At 44.1% G+C, this 20,340-nt stretch overlaps 1 protein-coding gene across 2 annotated transcripts in view; it reads right to left on the reverse strand.

The window, feature by feature from the left end:
- The window catches only part of DHX36 (DEAH-box helicase 36), a 93,450-nt gene that overhangs the window by 17,313 nt on the left and 55,797 nt on the right, over positions 1 to 20,340 (reverse strand). For both annotated transcript variants that reach the window (XM_040428129.1, XM_040428128.1), the window contains 6 exons: positions 12,833 to 12,931; positions 9,908 to 10,081; positions 7,660 to 7,746; positions 511 to 594; positions 318 to 417; positions 96 to 186 (listed from right to left, as the gene is read on the reverse strand). In XM_040428129.1, coding sequence (XP_040284063.1) covers positions 96 to 186; positions 318 to 417; positions 511 to 594; positions 7,660 to 7,746; positions 9,908 to 10,081; positions 12,833 to 12,931 — 635 coding nt within the window. The remainder of the gene's footprint in view (positions 1 to 95; positions 187 to 317; positions 418 to 510; positions 595 to 7,659; positions 7,747 to 9,907; positions 10,082 to 12,832; positions 12,932 to 20,340) is intronic.

A 20,340-nucleotide genomic window follows, 5' to 3' on the forward strand; every position in this document is an offset into this window, starting at 1 on the left:
TATAACAGCAGATCAGTGGGTTTTCGGCAGCAGGAACAGTGGCGCTCAATCAGCTGATGACGTTTATGTACTGTTAGATAATATGCACTACTCACGATGATCTTTTCATCTTGCGGCCGATACGAATCTTAGCCACTTTTGGGTACAACCCAGCACATATCACAGCCTTAATGAGCTTCTCATTATCTAAAAAAGGGAACAGTATAAGCAAACAGTGTAAGTGGCTGACACCGTACCAGACTTTTTCCTTTTTCTTTCAGTGTAAGCAAAGTAACGGAACCTCAAGAACAAGAGGCCACCTTATATTCATGCTCTACCTGAATTGATGTTAGATTTAGGATCTTTTGGGCTCCTGCTGCTCACAAAGCCAGCTCCGAGCAGATGTTCAGCAAACTGTCCTTTCATGTCTCCCAACATCTGTGGAACAAAGGGATTATTAATGCAATGCACAAACCATGGTAGCCATAAGTCCCCATGAACAAGAGGCTGTGCACAAATAAGTGACATTACCTTGAGGGTATTGGTAGACAAGAAGAAATCCCAGCAGTACTCCCTTTCTGCTCTCGGACCCCACTGTTTTGCACTTTCCCAGCCCTAAAACAAAAGAAATAGGCAGTTAAAAGCATATAAGAACTATGAAAAGATGTGCCATAAGAGAAAATGACAAGGACAGCGAGAAATTATATTTAAAAAAAAGTCTGCACAACTTTCTGCAAGCTCTTGGGTCAGTCTTCCAGAAAGCGGGTCCATCGCCTCGTAATCCTTGACTGTTCGAGAAAGAGGGAGGTTACACCATATTAGGTATACGCTACTGTACATAGACACTCAGCATATACACTGGGGAAATCTCCTGACATAGGCACTGAACATGTAGCTTGTATGCCACTGAATGACACTTTTTACTACAGTTGGAAAAAAGTACACCAACACAACCACTTTCCAGGTTGTGGGTGCCCTCACAATAAGCTCATTTAGGGAGTCTTGCTGCCATGAGCACCAACAATCAGCTGTTAATGGGGTGGGAAAAGTGGCTGCTGCATAAATGTTCAAGGCATAAGGGTACTGTATGTAAACACGGTGGATTTTTTTCCACCCATCACAGAATTTGAAGCAAGAATTCACATATCAGTCTTTTTTTTCCCCCAAACAGAATCTTTTTTTTTTTTCCATCAGTTAATTTTGTATTGGCTTCTAAATATATTTTAAGGTAGATCAATAAACAAAACTTACATAACAGTTTCTCGGTATTGTCGTTATTTGTAAATTTGAGTAGTTAGAAGTTGCAGAGTATTAATTAGTGAATAATGTATATATGAAAAATAATTTGTCGTTATTACAACATATCTGGTTTTGAATCGTAAATAATTTGTGTGTGTGTGTATATATATATTTCTGAGTATACTATTTATATATAATTAACGACATATTATTATATAACTGCAAAAAAAGGGGGTTAGTCAGCACCTCACACTGCGCAGGTGCACGCTGCCATGGCAAAGACCTAGAGGAAAAAAAGACAATTCAGCAGCACCCTGCAAATCAGATAAAGTACCATAATGCCAAAAATTATAGTGCTAATATTATTTATAAAGTGAGATGCTTGGCCAATGCATTTTGTACAAAACCATCTGAGCCCGTCTGCCGTACGTCAAGGCGATCTCTGTTAGACGGGTCCTAACACTAAATACTACCTGTTATGCGCCATAATGGCCGCCATAAAGTTCAGGGAGTGTTGGATCCACATGCATGCTGAATCCACTCTGCTTTTTACCATTTTTGGTGCCATAATGGCCTCCATTACAAAGGATGCAGGTACCAACATGCATGCCGAGCCCACTCTATACCCTTCCTGGTGCTAGACAGCTTCCAATGAATGTAGTGAGAGCAGGCCACAGCTTTATACTGAAACTAATTAAAATCAACCTATGGGGCAGACAGGCTAATCAGGAGTGCAGCATGCATTTGGATCCAACACTCCCTAAACTTTATGGCGGCCATTATGGCGCATAACAAGTAGTATTTAGTGTTAGGACCCGTCTAACAGAGATCGCCTTGACGTACGGCAGACGGGCTCAGATGGTTTTGTACAAAATGCATTGGCCAAGCATCTCGCTTTATAAATAAGCGTAGCATTAGCACTATAATTTTTGGCATTATTGTACTTTATCTGATTTGCAGGGTGCTGCTGCATTGTCTCTTTTTTCCCTCTATATTACTACATGTCATTAACTATTCAAATAGTATTTAGCTTAGTAGAAGGGATGGGGGTGGGTTGGACATGCCGATATGAGTTATTAAATGGCTAAATCTATAATTATCATACATAAATATATATAAATATTAAATAATATAATTAAATACATACATAAACACATGCATGTACGCATAAATACATATACACATACATGCATTTATACATTTATGTGAAAATATACATACATTCATCCTTAATAATAAAGGGTTAGTTATCATATAAATATATAATTTATATAAAGATAATCAATTGATATCGTTGTTACTTTGGAGAATATCTATAATTAAGGGAAAGTTCAGTTTGGTATAGTATTTAGAAAGTTTGGATTCCATGAGGGCCAGTATTTTGTAGCAAATTTAATTTCCATGTTACATGCGTGTGAGACCGATGTCCATACTTTTGAGATGGTGGGGATTTCTGGACTTTTCCAATTTTTTGCTATGAGGCTTCTTGAGGCTAAAATTATGTGAGATCCCACAGTTTTGGTTTGTTGTGAGATATGCTGGTTTGGAAGAAAACATAAGGCAAAATCCGGAGATGGTTGAATGTTTGTATGAATCACCTTGTTTAGTTTTTCAAATAGAGCTTCCTTGAGCGCCACAGTTTTTCCAGCACAAGTCTGAGTAATTGGGGTTGATATGGTTTAGTTTTACCGGTGTTAGATCTCATGTTAGGCTACTTTCATACTTGCGTTTGGTGCGGATCCATCATGGATCTGCACAAACACATCTGTTCAGATAATACAACCACATGCATCCGTTCAGAACTGATCCGTTTGTATTATTTTTCACATAGCCAAAACGGATCCGTCTTGAACACCACTGAAAGTCAATGGAGGACGGATCCGTTTTCTATTATGCCAGATTGTGTCAGTGAAAACGGATCAGTCCCCATTGACTTACATTGTGCAAGCAGCGTTTTGGTGTCCACCTCCAAAGCGGAATGCAGGTGGAACACAGCCAAACTGATGCATTCTGAGCGGATCCTTATCCATTCAGAATGCATTAAGGACAAAACTGATCCATTTTGGACTGCTTGCGAGATCCCGAAACGGATCTCACAAACGGAAACCAAAACGCCAGTGTGAAAGTAGCCTTAGAAGTATTTTTCGCAGTGATGCATTCCTTTAGATATCCGATTAGTCCAGATGAACGCGGATCGCCAATTTTCAGAAGAACAGGTTGTTCCTAGGTCTTTTTCCCATTGTAGTATATATTTATTCTTTAAGTTATTTTTGTCGTTATTAATATCAGCATAGAAACTAGAAATACATTTCGTTATAGGATTTTGGATAGAAAATAATGTAAATGCAGATTTGGGAAAAATTGGATCATTAATAGAGATTTGAGAGAAAGAATGTCTAATTCTTAAATATTTATAGAAGTCTGTTTTAGGTAAATGCTTTTGGGAAGCTAAATGGATGAATGAATGAAATTTGTATTAGTTATTTGGGTCAGTTACTGTAGGTCTTTGATTTTTCTGATTCCGTTTTTTTCCCAGTTGGAGAGATTGATATCTGAACAAACTGTTTTAATGTATGTTATGGGCAATTGGTGTAAATTGATTTTGTTGGATATATGATATTTATTGATATAATTTTCCCAGATGCGTTGTGTGGCTTTTATACTTAATATAGATTTGTGGTGTTCCTTTTCCTTTTTTTTTTTTTTTTTTTATGGGGCCTGATTTCAGACTATTTTCTTCTTCTATTTGAACCCAATGTCTTTTGTTCTTATCTGAATTTGACCAGCAGTGTTTTGTTTGGTCTAATAGTGTTGCTTTGTAGTAATTTTTTAGATTTGGTAGCCCAATGCCTCCCAATTTCCAATGTTGCGTCATGATATCAGAGTTTATTCTGGGCTATTTGTTTGTCCATACAATTAGGAACAGAAATATTTGAACACCCTGCGATTTTGCAAGTTCTCCCACTTAGAAGTCATGGAAGGGTCTGAAATTCACATTGTAGGTGCATTCCCACTCAGAGACAGAATAAAAAAAATAAAAAATTCAGGAAATTACATTGTATGAAAAAAGAGAAAAAAAACAGGAAGAGAGGTGATGTCCCGGCACTCACAGAAGCCCAGGAAGGACCTCCAGGTCCCACAATAGACCCTGGGCGATGCCGGCTTCCTGGCTGGAATCATCGTGCGGAAGACATCCGCTGAAAACCCTCTCCACGTCAGAATGGAGGTTTCAATAGCCAAGCCGATATTGAAATGCTGACGTCAGCCCGGACCCCGTGAAAGAAGGTCATCTCTGAGTGGCCGTGACGTCTCCAGGAAGGAGAGCGAGGTCAGCATACCACGTGCTACGGTGCACGGCCGAGTTGTTCCTGGTGCCGTTTTAACCCTTTCCGGAGCGGCGTGCTCGGCGTCCACTCCGGATCTCCGGTCATGCAATAAGTGCCGTCCCTGCGATCTCCGCCAGCAAGCGCACCCTCTGCACAGAGTGCACAACAAGGTCTGGCCGTGCGCTCGGCTGCCATAGAAAAAACGCCAGTCAGGCGGTTAGTCTCTGGGGGAGTACTGACATTAACCCCCTATGTGAAGCCCTGCTAGGGAAAGAGTGCCAGGCTTCCTGGCTGAATAAAAACTTGCCAGAGGGGGAAGAAGGGAATGGCTACAGGGTGCTGGGAATATCAGAGGTCCTTTAGTGAATGGCAGCCCTGTGCCTTGTTAACCTCTGCATTACTGCCACCAGGGAGGGAGGGGCAGGGCTCCAGACAAAAAAAAATATCAAGGAGCCATTGGCTCCTAACCTGAAAAATGTAGGAGCCAAATTTAATTTTTAGTCGCCAAATTTAAAATACATATAATTACGGTATAACAGATACTGGAGATCCTGACAGACCGATGAACACGCCAGTGTGAACAGATCCCTAACGTCAGATCCTGATCAGAAAAGGGAATAATTAGAGTATTAGGCTACTTTCACACATGCGGCAGTGTGATCTTCCGCTGACTGAAAGCATTTGTGAGACGGATCCGGATCCGTCTCACAAATGCATTGCAAGGACGGATCAGTCTCTCCGCTTGTCATGCGGACAGACGGATCCGTCTTGTATCTTTTTTCACCGGTCTGCGCATGCGCAGGCCGGAAGGACGGATCAGGCATTCAGGCAAGTCTTCAGTTTTTTTGGCCGGAGATAAAACCGTAGCATGCTACGGTTTTATATTTTGCCTGATCAGTCAAAATGACTGAACTGAAGACATCCTGAACGGATTACTCTCCATTCAGAATGAATGGGGATAAAACTAATCAGTTCTTTTCCGGTATTGAGCCCCTAGGACGGAACTCTATCCCGGAAAAGAAAAACGCTAGTGTGAAAATACCCTATGTGAGGCTGGTCACCCTGATGCCTCAGATACAGCCTTCCATACACAGCAGCCTGTATTCTGCTGCATCAGGGGGCACTTCTGATACCACCCGAGAAGAAGGACCTGAGGGCCCAGAGAAGAGCTCCTGCAGTCAGCCTGCTCTGTCCTCAGGTGACTCCCGCTGGCCGCAGGTAAGTCGTCCACAGTGAGCCCGCAGCAGGCAGCGCCCCCTCACCCGCCGGGCACAGGAGGCACCACTGACCGTGTTTTTCTTCTGCACCATCGGCTCCATCTTCTTAGCGATACGGATGATCTCCCCATCGGCTGCACTCATCTTGGCTCTGCCCTGCTCCCCGAACACCAGCGCCGCTCACACAGCAGCCCCGAGAACAACAGAGTTTTTCCCGCTAAGAGCATCCACCTCACACACCCCGGCTGAAAGCTGCTCCCGACGCTGCCAAAAAGCGAGGCCGCCGCTAAGTTGTCATGACACGTGGGCTCTGCCTCTTCCTGTTACAGCACCATAGAGACTCACTTCAGCTCCGCTCCATTCCTGTCTGTTTCTCTAGGAGTCTGAGATGACAGCGCGTCACCTTTGCCCATGCCCCGCCGCAATATCCAGCTACAGCGTGGCAGCCTGGTCGCAAATGGCGACAAGGCTAAAAAGTCTTGTTGCCATCTGCAAATTTTAAGGCGCATTGGCGACCATTTTAGTCACCATCTGGAGAGCTGAGGGGGTGACCCAGGAGGGACATACTCACCTAAGTCCCGTGTACTCACCTCTCTTCATCCTCTTTACGTCCCTGTCGCCATTTTCACCCTTCCTCTGGTCCAGCAGGGTCACCCCTTCAGCCACTGGCACCGTAGTGGCAGGAAGCTGGAATTAAGGAACTTCGACGGGTGACCTCTTGGCTGGCGGGATGCAGGGGAGCGAGGCTGCCCTGGTCCACCTTGTCTTCTGTGGGGGGAGGCAGCAGTGCGGATGACCGGCACTGGCGCAACTCGACCCCGGGAGAACAGGGAGGCGAGGCGTCCACTGTTTTCCCATCTGAATTTAAAAAAAAAAAAAAAGGAAAAAAATAAACTAAAATAGGTTTTGCCTCCTTTTGACACTAGAAAAAACTGAAGCTCTCTCTCCAGGCTGGAGGGGGTATAGCTGCCAGGGGAGGAGCTAACAGCTTTTACTAGTGTCAACGCCTCCTAGAGGACATAGCTATACCCACAGGCTCTGTCCCCCAATGAATATGGGCGAGAAAATTCATTTTATATTTTTGCAATATTTTTCCATATTGGTTGGTAAGAGTCTGTTGTAGTTCTAGCCTGAGTTTTTTTTTATGTTTTTGGAATCAATTTGGTTTAGTTTTTGTTTATTTTTATTTTCAAAATCTGTTAATTCTTGAGTGATACGTGCAATTTCTTGGTTTTTTAATTGGCTTATACATATGTGCTGCTGTTTGTATAAATATCCCACGCTTTACTGCTCCCCAACAGAATCTGCAGAAGACTTAGACTGCAATTCTGTGGCAGAAATCCGAGGGTGTCAAGCTGCGGAGCTGCATACGACTTGGCCCCATTTAAATGGACCACGTGGAATGTGCAGCATGAACTGACGTGTGTGTTCTCTTTCTTTATGCAGTACAGATTTTAAATCAGCATTGTATGGAATACGGCAGGTGTTCCCACTGCAATCCACAGGACATTGAGTACTCTGGCGAATCCACATCAGAATTCATGTGAAAAAAAAACACCAAGTGCTCATCACAAGTGTCAGATTCTGTGCTGAAATCTGCATCCTATGCATGTGACTGGGGCTCCTCCAACCCCATTCACATGTTAGAGAATTATTTTTCCCAAGTCCACGGCACAAATCCAGTATCAGCCATAGATTTCTGCTGTGTCAACAGGTCAGAATTTGTATCCATTGTGTTAACATACCCTTAGAGGGCAAACATTATGATGCCTGTGATCCCCCAAAGCAGTTATGTGAGCTGTGTGCAGCCCAGACTGATACCAAGTGGGCAAAAGATGAAGTTGTGCCTGTCGGTAAATGCTGCATAATGCTGGAGGTTCTTTCTAACAAACACTCACCCGGAATGCATTCAGGATAGTCAAATGGTCACTTTTAGTATTCTGTGACATCTCCCTTCTTTTCGCATCTGCCAATTTATCTTTTCCCTTTAAGAAAAAGAAAAAACACATATAATACATATACAAATACAAGAATCAAGCTCAAAGTTTGAATATCAGTTCCAAAATGTGATGGGTGTTAAAAAGAATTCAAGAACTAGTAATGGCACATGGGCAACGTAAGAGTGGACTGGGAAAAGAAAACTCTCTTCAGGCTCTGTGGAAAGATGGGTGACATCTATGGCTAAAGCCATTGGTGGATCTCACTCAGCTTCACCCACAGAGAGGACTGAAAGGAAATGGAGAATCAATCTTTGCTTCTAGGAAATGCTCTGCAATCACGTACAAGTGATTACAAAACTATAAAAGGTTCATTTGATTTTATTAAAGGGGTTTTCCAAGATATTTTTATTAATGACCTATCCGCCGATCTGATACTGATGACCTATCCTGAGGATAGCAGAATCAAGTGTGCAGGAACACTGTTCTAGCTCTGCCCACATCGGATTTGACTAGTCTGTCCCGTATACAGACACTCCTTCTGTATGCCATCATCGGGGGTGATGCAAACTCCCTCATGTTTGGCATTCCTCGATGGAGGATATGCCAATCCTTCCTGAGGATATTAGATATTGCACCACCATCCCCACCGAAGATGGACACAGAAGGAATTCTGTTCTCTGTCCCTGTCCGTGTAGATCCGCCCAAAACGGTTTCACGTTTGACCGCTAAAGCTTTACTCCTAGTCTTCTGTAATAAAGTACGGGGATATCCCCTTCTCATAAACTTCCTACACATTTCGTCTGTTCTAGTTAGAAATCTGTCGTTATCAGATACTATTCTTCGTACAGGTAATAACTGGCTCCATGGTAGAGATTCCACCATACGTCGAGGGCGATTACTGTCATATACCAATAATGTGTTATTGTCGGTCACCTTTTGGAAGAGATCAGTTCTGATTTCTCCATTCTCACTGTATACACGTACATCCAAGAATTGTAACTCCTCCAGCATGGATCGGGCTGAATTTAGAATTCAATGTAGCCAGTATAGATTAGGGTCGGTGTATGGTCCACATCAGTGTTTTGCATAGTAATTGTTTTTAGGATATTCCATAGGGGGGTTGAGGTCCTACCTACGTGATTAACTACAAATGGTCAGATTTGGGTATATCTTGTGTCACCATTTAACATCTCCATACACATGTATGCTATACTTGTTTACATGGTTGCCTGGTGCAATACAATATGTTCTGGATGGTGCACAGTCTAACTTATGATAGGACAATATGCCAGTTGACTTGAACTTTATATACGATCCAGTCAATGTTCACTATGTTATGATATAGAAGTAGATTATACATGCGACAATAATGTTCTTCAGATGTGGCCTGGAATCATGGTTTGATCCATACGCAGTTCCGATATACTGACGCTTTGGGATCTGCTGCTCGCTGACGTCAGCTATGGCGGGATCTCGCTTCGGACGTTCGTGTGTGACGTGGAGAGGGGCCTGTCGATGCAGGAACATGCGTAGTACGGAGTAGAGGAAGCGCACCACAATGAAAAACGTGTTGCTGACAATGTGAGGGAAAACTACAGGTAATGACTAATTAAAGTATGTTAAGAGAGCAGTGTGGAAGTCTGTGCAAAGATAGGTAGTGAGATATGCGGGTTGGTTTATGGTAAGCCTTGATTGGTACTGACAATAGTGGGTGGACCTGGGTTTGAGTATTTATATGCATTTGGGTTATACTGTTTTTATGCTTGACAAAGGCTGTTGCGCAGCCGAAACGTTGCTAATTTTGTGTATGCTGTGAAGTCCTCAATAAAGATGAAATGATGGGAGATGCTGCCACCGCTGTTTGGTTTTTACCTATCCTCAGGATAGGTCATCAATAAAAATATCTAGAAAAAAACATTTAAATATCGATAACCTCGTCTCAAAATAGGTCATCAATATCTAATAGGAGGGTCCAACTCCCGGCAAGCATTGCGGCTTCTTCCTAGAGTACTATAGTACAGCAGTGTGCAGTGACATCCATAAGCGCATGGCTGTGTCTGGTACTGCAGCGTAATCCATTCCCATGAACAGTGCCATGCCGCAGCAGAAGACACAAAGCATGGAGCAGAGTGCTGCTGACCTTACGTTCTGCTAATCCGTCGGGGCTCATGTTATACAGCCTGTTAAGATAACTATGAGAACTTACCAGAGGAATAACAAATGGGTCTTTAAAGCTGAGACTTGCTGCAATTGTTAAGACTGGATCCAAACAGCAGAACAAAGCACCAAAGAGAATCATCTTGCCAATATGTGGCTCAACAGGCATGCGTGCCAAATGGAAGCCAAGTGGTGTAAGTTCCTCACGCCTATCTAGGGCATTCTGGTAGGGAACATTATATGCAGGATTAAATGAGAATTCAGGAAAGGTCACACAAGTAAAACTATAAGTTATATGAAAGTACCGTATACACCTGCAGGAACAAAAGAACAGTGAAATACACCTCCCAAACTCTCCCTTTCTTTCTCGATTCACATTGACTCATCAGCCTAACCTTCCAAAATCATCAAGCTCAGCAGACTTTAATCTAAAGTGTAAGGCCACATTAATTCTAGCGGTTCAGGTTGCTACTCACCGGTGTAGTGTACAATGGTGCAGCCCTGAGCTCCATGCATACAGCTCTAAAATTAAGTCATGGATTCATAAAAGGTGTACACAAACACATAGTAACTGCACCCAAAAGAAACTTTCACATATCTCAGCACATTCCTGTAGTACACACTAGATTTTAGGGCTATAGGACACACTTTTTAGCAAGAAAATAGAGGGGCTTAGCAGTGTCAGAGCCCCACCCATGACCACTTCTAAATGACTGGACACAGTGCTCCTCCTGATCACTGAAAGAATTGTATGGCTATTCATGGCTACAAAATTCTCCCTTCTACCAACTCGTCCAACACTTGGCCCCAGAGCTTGTAAATAAAAAAAATGGTGCAAGCGACCAGGACTCTGTATCTAAAGTGTATGGCCAAATTACACGCTCAGAAATAACCAGTCTCCTTGAGGGGGCTGAGCAGAGTCTCCCACTCAACTAATACAAGACTAAGCAGGAATTTCAGATAGACGTCAGCATGGTGAGGGCAGAGGTGTGTACTACCATCATATACACTAGTTACCGTAGAATTACCACAATGAGATATACTTAAAAGGCCAGTACTGGTATATTCACAGGCACAATATACGATTAAAAAAAAGACACCAGTGATTATGTGTTAGCTTTCTAAGCACAGAAAAACAATTCTTCTCTATGTGGTAATCCTATAGTTTAGTGATCAGTGCTCAGCCTTGCATGTAGAGATCCCAGGTCTGAATCTTTCCCCTCACTGAATCAATAATAATAAATACAAGTGTATATCCTTACCATATTGAGAATAATGTTTTTTAGAAAGTATATATATATATATATATATATATATATATATATATATATATTTATTAAAAAACAAAAAACAAAAAGGACAGCACTTCAGAAAGTAAAAGAAGAAGAAATCTTAAATTACCCATATGGGACAAGCGACGTTTCGGCTCAATGTGTGAGCCTTTCTCAAGTATATATATATATATATATATATATATATATATATATATATATATATTTATTTATTTATTAGGTGGGGTTCACATCACCGTTTATTTTTCTGTTCTTCTGACTGATCAGAATGGAAAAATAAAGAAAAAGAAAAAAAAAAAAAAACTGATCCTATTTTGGACATCTGTTACTCTCAGTTAAGCATGGACTTTTTTTCCCCCATCTAAAATAACGGCTCTCAGACAGAAATGGCTAAAAGGGATGCAACAGGTGCATTATTGAGCATAATAAATGCTTAAATTACAAGATCAATTTTTTTTCTTTTCTGTTCTTCTGAAGGGTCAGAAGAACAGAAAACTAAATGGTGATGTGAACCCAGCCTCACTGCTATCTTTATAATCATATATTGTGCCTGTGAATAAACTAGTAATAAGTTTTAGGTTTTCTAATCATAAAAAACTATTCACAATATAGTAAGGCCTTTTAATATATTATTATGTATTTATTATAGTATATCCTTTTATTATGAGTTAAATGAGAGAGCAAATAAACAGAAAAAACATATATATGTCTTTTCTGGGACTTGAACTTCGAATCATAACATCCAAAGCTGAGCACTTACAACTAAGCTATAGGATTACCACATAGAGAAGAAGGTTTTTTCTATACTTAGAAGGCTAACACATAATCACTGGTGTCTTTATAATTATATGTTGTGCCAGCGAATAATGCAGTAAAATGGATATTAGCTTTCTAATCATAGAAATGTGGTAATGCTACAATAAGTAATGTATATTGCATGTAAATGCTAGGACATAACTCTGCCCTCACCATGCTGATGTCTAGCCCTGGCAATCAAGGGGAGACGAGTGTACGGAGCACAGGGGCTGCTACAAAGCAGTGCTCCAAGAATTCTGCCCCGATCCCTGGTGCTCGAACTTGCTCATTTGCAGATTAATAAAAATGCAGATATTTCTGCAATTGATTAGCATACAAAAGAAACGTATTGTTTTAATCAGCATAATGTCTCTAAGAAAATGGCAGTCATCAAAATGTAAGTATTTGCCTAGTGGTGCAATAGAGACACATTGTGAGGAAACTGTACTGGACTGAAGTACACTTTTGGCCAAGGCAATTACCATTTTTTTGCCAAACCAGTTTTTTCAGTTTATACACAAAATATAACAGCTGTTCTTTACTGGGCCATTGACACGTCAGCCCGATGTCTTCCCAGGTACTGGCCAAGGTGATACATGGATAAGGTTTAAAACATGGGTTAATATCAGGAGTATATTGTATCATTAGTGCTGCAGAGTCTGATCCCGTCTATGGGTGTGTAGATACACAATCATGGAATATGGCAGACATAGGGAGATACATGCCTCTAACATCAGCCACCCCCCCAGCCATTAAACTCTCTACATCCTTAGACCACTAGTGTTAGTTGACGAAACCTATAGTGCTATAGTCAGGTGCGTTTTTCAGTCCCAAAATGACTGTATATAAAATTATTTATGATTGCTTCACTCAGTCTCAGTACGTACCAGCTCGATAAGATGCGTTATTGCTAGTAGTATTGCTTCCCTTGATGGTGGATCCATTACTTTTTGAAGGAAAGAGTCAATACCTCCTAGTTTCAGGATCTAAAAAACATAGGTCATTAAATAAAGGTAGATGCCAGATACGTAACAGAAAGAGCAATAAGTCATTGTTACATATACTGTGCGTTTGTGAGGGACCGCTCGTTCCCTATCCAGAAGGTTTCACCTCTTTAACCACTTCAGCCCCCCTAGCTTAAACCCCTTTAATGACCAGACCACTTTTTACAATTCTGCACTACACTAATTTCACGGTTTATTGCTCGGTCATACAACTTACCACCCAAATGAATTTTACCTCCTTTTCTTCTCACTAATAGAGCTTTCATTTGGTGGTATTTCATTGCTGCTGACATTTTAACTTTTTTTGATATTAATCAAATGAAATTTTTCACTTTCTCACTTTCAGTTGTAAAATTTTTCAAATAAAACTACATTTCTATATACATTTTTCTCTAAATTTATTGTTCTACATGTCTTCGATTAAAAAAAAAATGCAATAAAGTGTATATTTATTGGTTTGGGTAAAAGTTATAGCGTTTACAAACTATGGTACAAAAATGTGAATTTCCGCATTTTGAAGCAGCTCTGACTTTCTGAGCACCTGTCATGTTTCCTGAGGTTCTACAATGCCCAGACAGTAGAAACACCCCACAAATGACCCCATTTCGGAAAGTAGACACCCTAAGGTATTCGCTGATGGGCATAGTGAGTTCATGGAAGTTTTTATTTTTTGTCACAAGTTAGCGGAAAATGATGATTTTTTTATTTATTTATTTTTCTTACAAAGTCTCATATTCCACGAACTTGTGACAAAAAAAAAAAAAAACTTCCATGAACTCACTATGCCCATCACGAATTACCTTGGGGTGTCTTCTTTCCAAAATGGGGTCACATGTGGGGTATTTATACTGCCCTGGCATTTTAGGGGACCTAAAGCGTGAGAAGTAGTTTGGAATCCAAATGCGTAAAAAATGCCCTGTGAAATCCTAAAGGTGCTCTTTAGAATTTGGGCCCCTTTGGGCACCTAGGCTGCAAAAAAGTGTCACACATGTGGTATCGCCGTACTCAGAAGAAGTAGGGCAATGTGTTTTGGGGTGTATTTTACATATACCCATACTGGGTGAGAGAAATAGCTCTCCAAAAGTCAACTTTTCCCTTTTTTTATACAAAGTTGTCATTTTAGAGAGATATTTCTCTCACCCAGCATGTGTATATGTAAAAATACACCCCAAAACACATTGCCCAACTTCTCCTGAGTACGGCGATACCACATGTGTGACACTTTTTTGCAGCCTAGGTGCACAAAGGGGCCCAAATTCCTTTTAGGAGGGCATTTTAAGACATTTGGATTCCAGACTTCTTCTCACGCTTTAGGGCCCCTAAAATGCCAGGGCAGTATAAATACACCACATGTGACCCCATTTTGGAAAGAAGACACCCCAAGGTATTCCGTGAGGGGCATGGCGAGTTCATAGAAGTTTTTTTTTTTGGCACAAGTTAGCGGAAATTATTATTATTATTTTTTTTCTTACAAAGTCTCCCTTTCCGCTAACTTGTGACAAAAAGTTCAATCTTTTATGGACTCAATATGCCCCTCAGCGAATACCTTGGGGTGTCTTCTTTCCGAAATGGGGTCATTTGTGGGGTGTTTGTACTGCCCTGGCATTTTAGGGGCCCTAAAGCGTGAGAAGAAGTCTGGAATATAAATGTCTAAAGAAATTTACGCATTTGGATTCCGTGAGGGGTATGGTGAGTTCATGTGAGATTTAATTTTTTGTCACAAGTTAGTGGAATATGAGACTTTGTAAGAAAAAAAAAAAAAAAATTAAAAATTAAAAATTTCCGCTAACTTGTGGCAAAAAAATAAATAAATCTACTATGAACTCGCCATGCCCCTCAAAAGTGATCTTTTTATAGCGCCGCAGCGATTTTACTGTGTTTTTGCAGTGATCAGAAAAAAAAAAAATTCCAGTCACTGCGGTGGGGCGGACTGAACGGAAGTGTGCGCACAAGATCAGGCCTGACGCGAACACTGCGTTCTTTGTAGAGCCTATAGAACATGTCCTATTCTTGTCCGCAATTGCGGACAAGAAAAGGCATTTTCTATATAGTTCTGGCAATGTGCGGATCCACAAAATGCAGAAAGCACATTGCCGGTGTCCGTGTTTTGCAGATCCGCGGTGTCAGTGTTTTGCGGATCCGTAAAACACATACGGACGTCTGAATGGAGCCTTACAGGGGGGTGATCAATGACAGGGGGGTGATCAGGGAGTCTATATGGGGTGATCACCCCCCTGTAAGGCTCCATTCAGACGTCCAAATGTGTTTTGCGGATCCACAAAACACATACGGACGTCTGAATGGAGCCTTACGGGGGAAAGGGGAAAATCAATGACAGGGGGGTGATCAGGGAGTCTATATGGGGTGATCAGGGGTTAATAAGGGCTTAATAAGTGACAGGGGGGGGGGGTGTAGTGTAGTGGTGTTTGATGCTACTTACAGAGCTGCCTGTGTCCTCTGGTGGTCGATCCAAGCAAAAGGGACCACCAGAGGACCAGGTAGCAGGTATATTAGACGCTGTTATCAAAACAGCGTCTAATATACCTTTTTGGGGTTAAAAAAAATAAATAAATCGCATCTACAGCCTGCCAGCGAATGATCGCCGCTGGCAGGCTGTAGATGCACTCGTTTACCTCCGGTTCCTGTGTGCGCGCGTTCACAGGAAATCTCGCGTCTCGCGAGAGGACGCGCCGGCGCATCCAGGAGGAATAACAGGGCCGCCGCCAGGACACAATCCTGCGTTCGGCGGTCCTGGGGCGGTTAATCTTGAAACATCCAATATTTAAGACACAAGCAAATCAGGTCCCACTGTCACCAAACCAAGTTTCCTATGGGATGTCAGAAAAATTGGATTTTTTGTACTCACCGTAAAATCCTTTTCTCGTAGTAGGCATTGGGGGACACAGCACCATTGGTATATGTCCAACTACCACTAGGAGGCGACACTAGACATAAAAAGTATTGGCTCCTCCCCGTTGGGCTATACCCTCTCCACAGACACTAGACAGATCAGTTTGTACCAAAAGCAGTAGGAGAGAGAAGAAAGGCAAGAAACCAACAACTCCCGTACCGGGAAAGATCAAGAGACCAGCCCGGAGAAGCGTAAGTAAAAAACATAGGGTGGGATCTGTGTCCCCCAATGCCTACTACGAGAAAAGGATTTTACAGTGAGTACAAAAAATCCAATTTTCTAGTGCATGGCATTGGGGGACACAGCACCATGGGACGTCCCAAAGCAGTCCCCGAGGGTGGGAAAAGAACAGCCATGCCACCGGTTGGGCATACAGGTGCGGGAGAACCACGTGACCCAACAGGAGAAAAGCACAGAATAGGCAAGAAGCCTCATAACAAGGGAGAAACCCCAATGAAGCCACAGTGAAGACTGCCAGCACCCCATGACAAATGCCTGGGAGAAAGTCCCAAATGCAAGAAGAAGGCAAAGGGGAACACCCAGCTCAGCCGAAGGCTGGAGAGAAAGTAGGACAGCACCGCGTATTGGAGCTACCTAACATTCTAATTGAGGTCAAACAAGTGAGGGAAGCCATGGCAAGGCTCACATGTGAAGGGAGCAGGTCTCTCCTCACCGCAAAGCAGGTGAAGAATTTAAGCGCCCTATTGAAAGGAGAAAATCCCAAAGGCGCTAAGGGAAACCGCCAACCCTGGGAAGGGGAGGGGGTGGTAAGTAAAAACCAGGAAAAGAGAAAAGATAAGACCTGCATTCCAAAACCAGGAGACGAGGAACGAGCCTCTGAAAACCAAATATCGCTGAGAAGCACAAGACCAGAGAAACTCTGGCCAAACGAAGTATCAGGAAAAAAAGGGGACCAGATGCAAGCCCAGGAAATCTCAGCCGGGACACACTGGAGTGAGGGAAGCCATAGCAAGGCTCACATATGAAGGGATCAGGTCTCCCCTCACCGCGAAGCAGGTGATTAAGTTAAGCACCCTATTAAAAGGTGAAAACCCCAAAGGCTCTAAGGGAAACCGCCAACCCTTGGAAAGGGCGTTGTAAGTAAAGGCCAGGAAAAAAAGATAAGATAAGACATGCATCCCAAAACCAGGAGACGAGGAACGAGCCTCTGAAAACAAAATATCGCTGAGAAGCGCAAGACCGGAGAAACTCCGGCTAAATGAAGTATCAGGGAAATGCAGACCCAGGAAATCTCAGCAGGGACACACTGGACTGAGAGACATGGGAGGAGAAGGGGAGTACTCCCAACAGTCTAAGGAGGAAGGTTCTACAAACAGGAGGAGGTCGCTCCCGAAGGAGACCATAAAGTGGAAATGCAGACCGTAGCACTAAACCACTCAACACCAGGTACTTGACGTGGGAGTATGGGAAGATAGACACGAATCCCAAGAGGTCCACAAGGCTAGTGGAACCCACAAGGGGAACAATCAACCCAGGCCCCTCCCAAACAAAAATTATCATACAGATTCTGTGTAGTCAAAAGAACGGGGACAAGAAATCCAGAAAGGAATACCCGGTATGGGCTCACAAGGAACCAGGGAGCGTGATTGTATGTGGACCACCCACCAGATCAGAACAGATCAGCCATATACTGGGTACACCAGAAGTAGCACTAGACCGACAAGGTGGAGGTGGGGGTTGGGCTGGCCCACCCCTGCCAGATATGGTTACCATGTACATGCTGAACCAGGATGGCCTGTTGTGGACAGTGCCTTGAGAAAGTACAAGGAGACCATAGAGCACGACAGTAACTGAGTGGCAGATGTATGGAAGAACCAAAAAGGGAAGTAACCAACATCCGCAGCACAGATTAGAGCCCGGGGAAGGAAGCACCCAGTAATACAGAAACTGTATGGACAACAGATTGCACCATAGGGTACTAAATATACACGCCTAAAACCGAGGTAAAGTGGCTGCATGTTGCACACTAAGGAGAGTGGAAACAAAGCCACAGCATCCGGGAATGCGACCGCATTTGGAGGGTACAGGTCCTCAACCTGTTAAAGTAGAAATACGGCTGTGTAGTGTAGAGATACGACCAGACAGGTGCAATGGGTACAGCATCTGGAGATGGTAGCAATGCTACCTATATTCAGCTCGGGAGGGGGAAAATAGGGCCGAACGGTACCACAAAGAACGACAGGTGCACACCATAAAATCTCGTCCGGTAAGGGAGAAATAGTGCCGCAAGGTACACCATAAGGCCAGATAGAAGATAGTCAAGGTACTCTACCTATGAAGGGAGCAAGGTGGCAGCTTGGTACCCACTAGAACCAAACAGAGGCAATTGCTACAGCAATTGAGAGTGGCCTCTATATCTAGCCCAGAAGGCAGAAATAGTGCAGCACGGAACACAATAGAGCCTGCCAGGGATATTGGATACAGTATCAGGAGATGGTGTAGGAACTCTACCTATGAAGGGAGCAAGGTGGCTGGAAACAGACAGGTGCAATTGCTACGGCAATTGAAGGCGGCCTGTATATCTCGCCCGATAGGGGGAAATAGTGCAACATGGAACACCATAGAGCCAGACAGGGGTAATGGCTATAGCATCTGGAGTAGGTGTAGGAACTCTACCTATGAAAGTAACAAGGCGGCTGGAAACAGACAGATGTAATCGCCATGGCAATAGAAGTCGGCCTGTATTCTCTGGTACAGGCACTACAAAAGAACCTTTAGAGGCCGAGAAGGGTTACCAACCCTCAAGAGGCGCTTGCCTGAATTCTCAGCCTGCCTAGAACATAGCCCCTGGATATGGGGAACCAGGAAGGTCTGTCGTGTACAGCCTATGAGGGCGTACGTAACAGAGACACCGTGTAGGTGTCCCAGTTGCTAAGCACGGTGACGGCTGCCTTACCTGTGCGGTAATTACCTGTGCAGGCAGGAGAGCACCATCTGAAAGTCCACTAGAGGGGCACCAAATCTGGGTAGGGTAGGTTCCACCGTGAACGTTTGTCTTGACCACACAGAGGGATTCTGCATGGTGGAAGACCGCCTAATGCTCTGTTCCGAGGGAATCGATGCAGAGGTGTCCCCAGAGGCAACTGACAGAGAAGGCTTCGTCACCAGCCTCAGGCCTGTCCTGGGGCGATCCGAGGATGCAGAGGAGGGGTAGAAGCTAGTTGAGACCACCCGAGGTTGGTCCGTGGGCTACTCCTTGAGTGACCCTGTATCTGAGCGTGAGCGTGGCCCATCTGCAGGGAGGACCCTGGGGGGGAGAGGAGACCGCAATTTGGCTGCAGCGGCCTGCAGGCCCAGTGGTCCAGCGACTCCGCCAGGGATTGGGAGAGTCAGGCAAGGTTCCCATGGTTCGACAGGGAGGGAGCCCAATCAGGGGGGGCCTACACAAAAGGGGGGGGGGGGAGACAAGCCGACCACATGGAAACCTCCATAGACAACAGACGCATGTGAAACACGTGGCGATCCGATAGAGAGGCTGGGAGAGGAGCTCAGAGCAGCAGGGCTGTCCTATCTGTCCCCGGATGGCACGTTCCAAAGAGGTGCTGCAGCAGCTATAGATCAGGTGGCAGGGCTGCCGAAGGATGAGGAAATTGAGAGGGTAGGGAGGGGAAGGAGCCTGCAGAAGCAATTCAGACAGAGGCTGCCTACCAGACCCCAGGAGCTGTATCACAACGCGCCCCATGCAGGAAAGCAGCAAGATGGCGACCCGGTGAGAGAAGGAGCCGGCAGCAAGAGGAAGAACCGCCCCTCTGAGACAGAGCAGGGAACCTGGAGCTGGATTGGGCAGGCAGGAGAGGCCCCTCCCAGGCTCCCCCCACGGAGGGGAGGTGACAGAGCAAGCCCGGGAAGCTCAGAAGTGGGCGGGGAGTCGCGGCCTAGTAGGCCCGAAAAGCCGGGGCCTCAATTAGAGGAGCGTGGCTGGGGACGAACGGCCGCGACGAACGGGGGCCAGGTGGGGGAGAGAACTGGAGAAGCGACCCCCAGAGGGAGAAAAAAAATGGAAGGCCAGGGGGCTTCTGGGGCCAGGATACAGCTAAGAGATGTCAACCCAGGCCCCTCCATATGAAGGGAGCAGGTTAGGTATCCGGGAAGGGAAAAGAGGGGGGAATGCGCTCAGGCCCTGAAGAAAAAATTAAATAGAAAAGTAGCAGGATGACCTGCACAAAAAAGGCAGGTCAGGTCTGCCTCCTACGGACACTAGAACAAAACTGATCTGTCTAGTGTCTGTGGAGAGGGTATAGCCCAACGGGGAGGAGCCAACACTTTTTATGTCTAGTGTCGCCTCCTAGTGGTAGTTGGACATATACCCATGGTGCTGTGTCCCCCAATGCCATGCACGAGAAATATGCATATAGTGGAGCACTGCAGATCACCAATAAATCCTTGTGTGGCTGTACTCACAAGCGCAGCTTGATATATAGGCACATCTTAAAACTCCACGGCTCTCCTTTTTCCCCAT

Source organism: Bufo bufo, chromosome 4 (genome assembly GCF_905171765.1).
Source record: "Bufo bufo chromosome 4, aBufBuf1.1, whole genome shotgun sequence".
Lineage (NCBI taxonomy): Eukaryota > Metazoa > Chordata > Amphibia > Anura > Bufonidae > Bufo > Bufo bufo.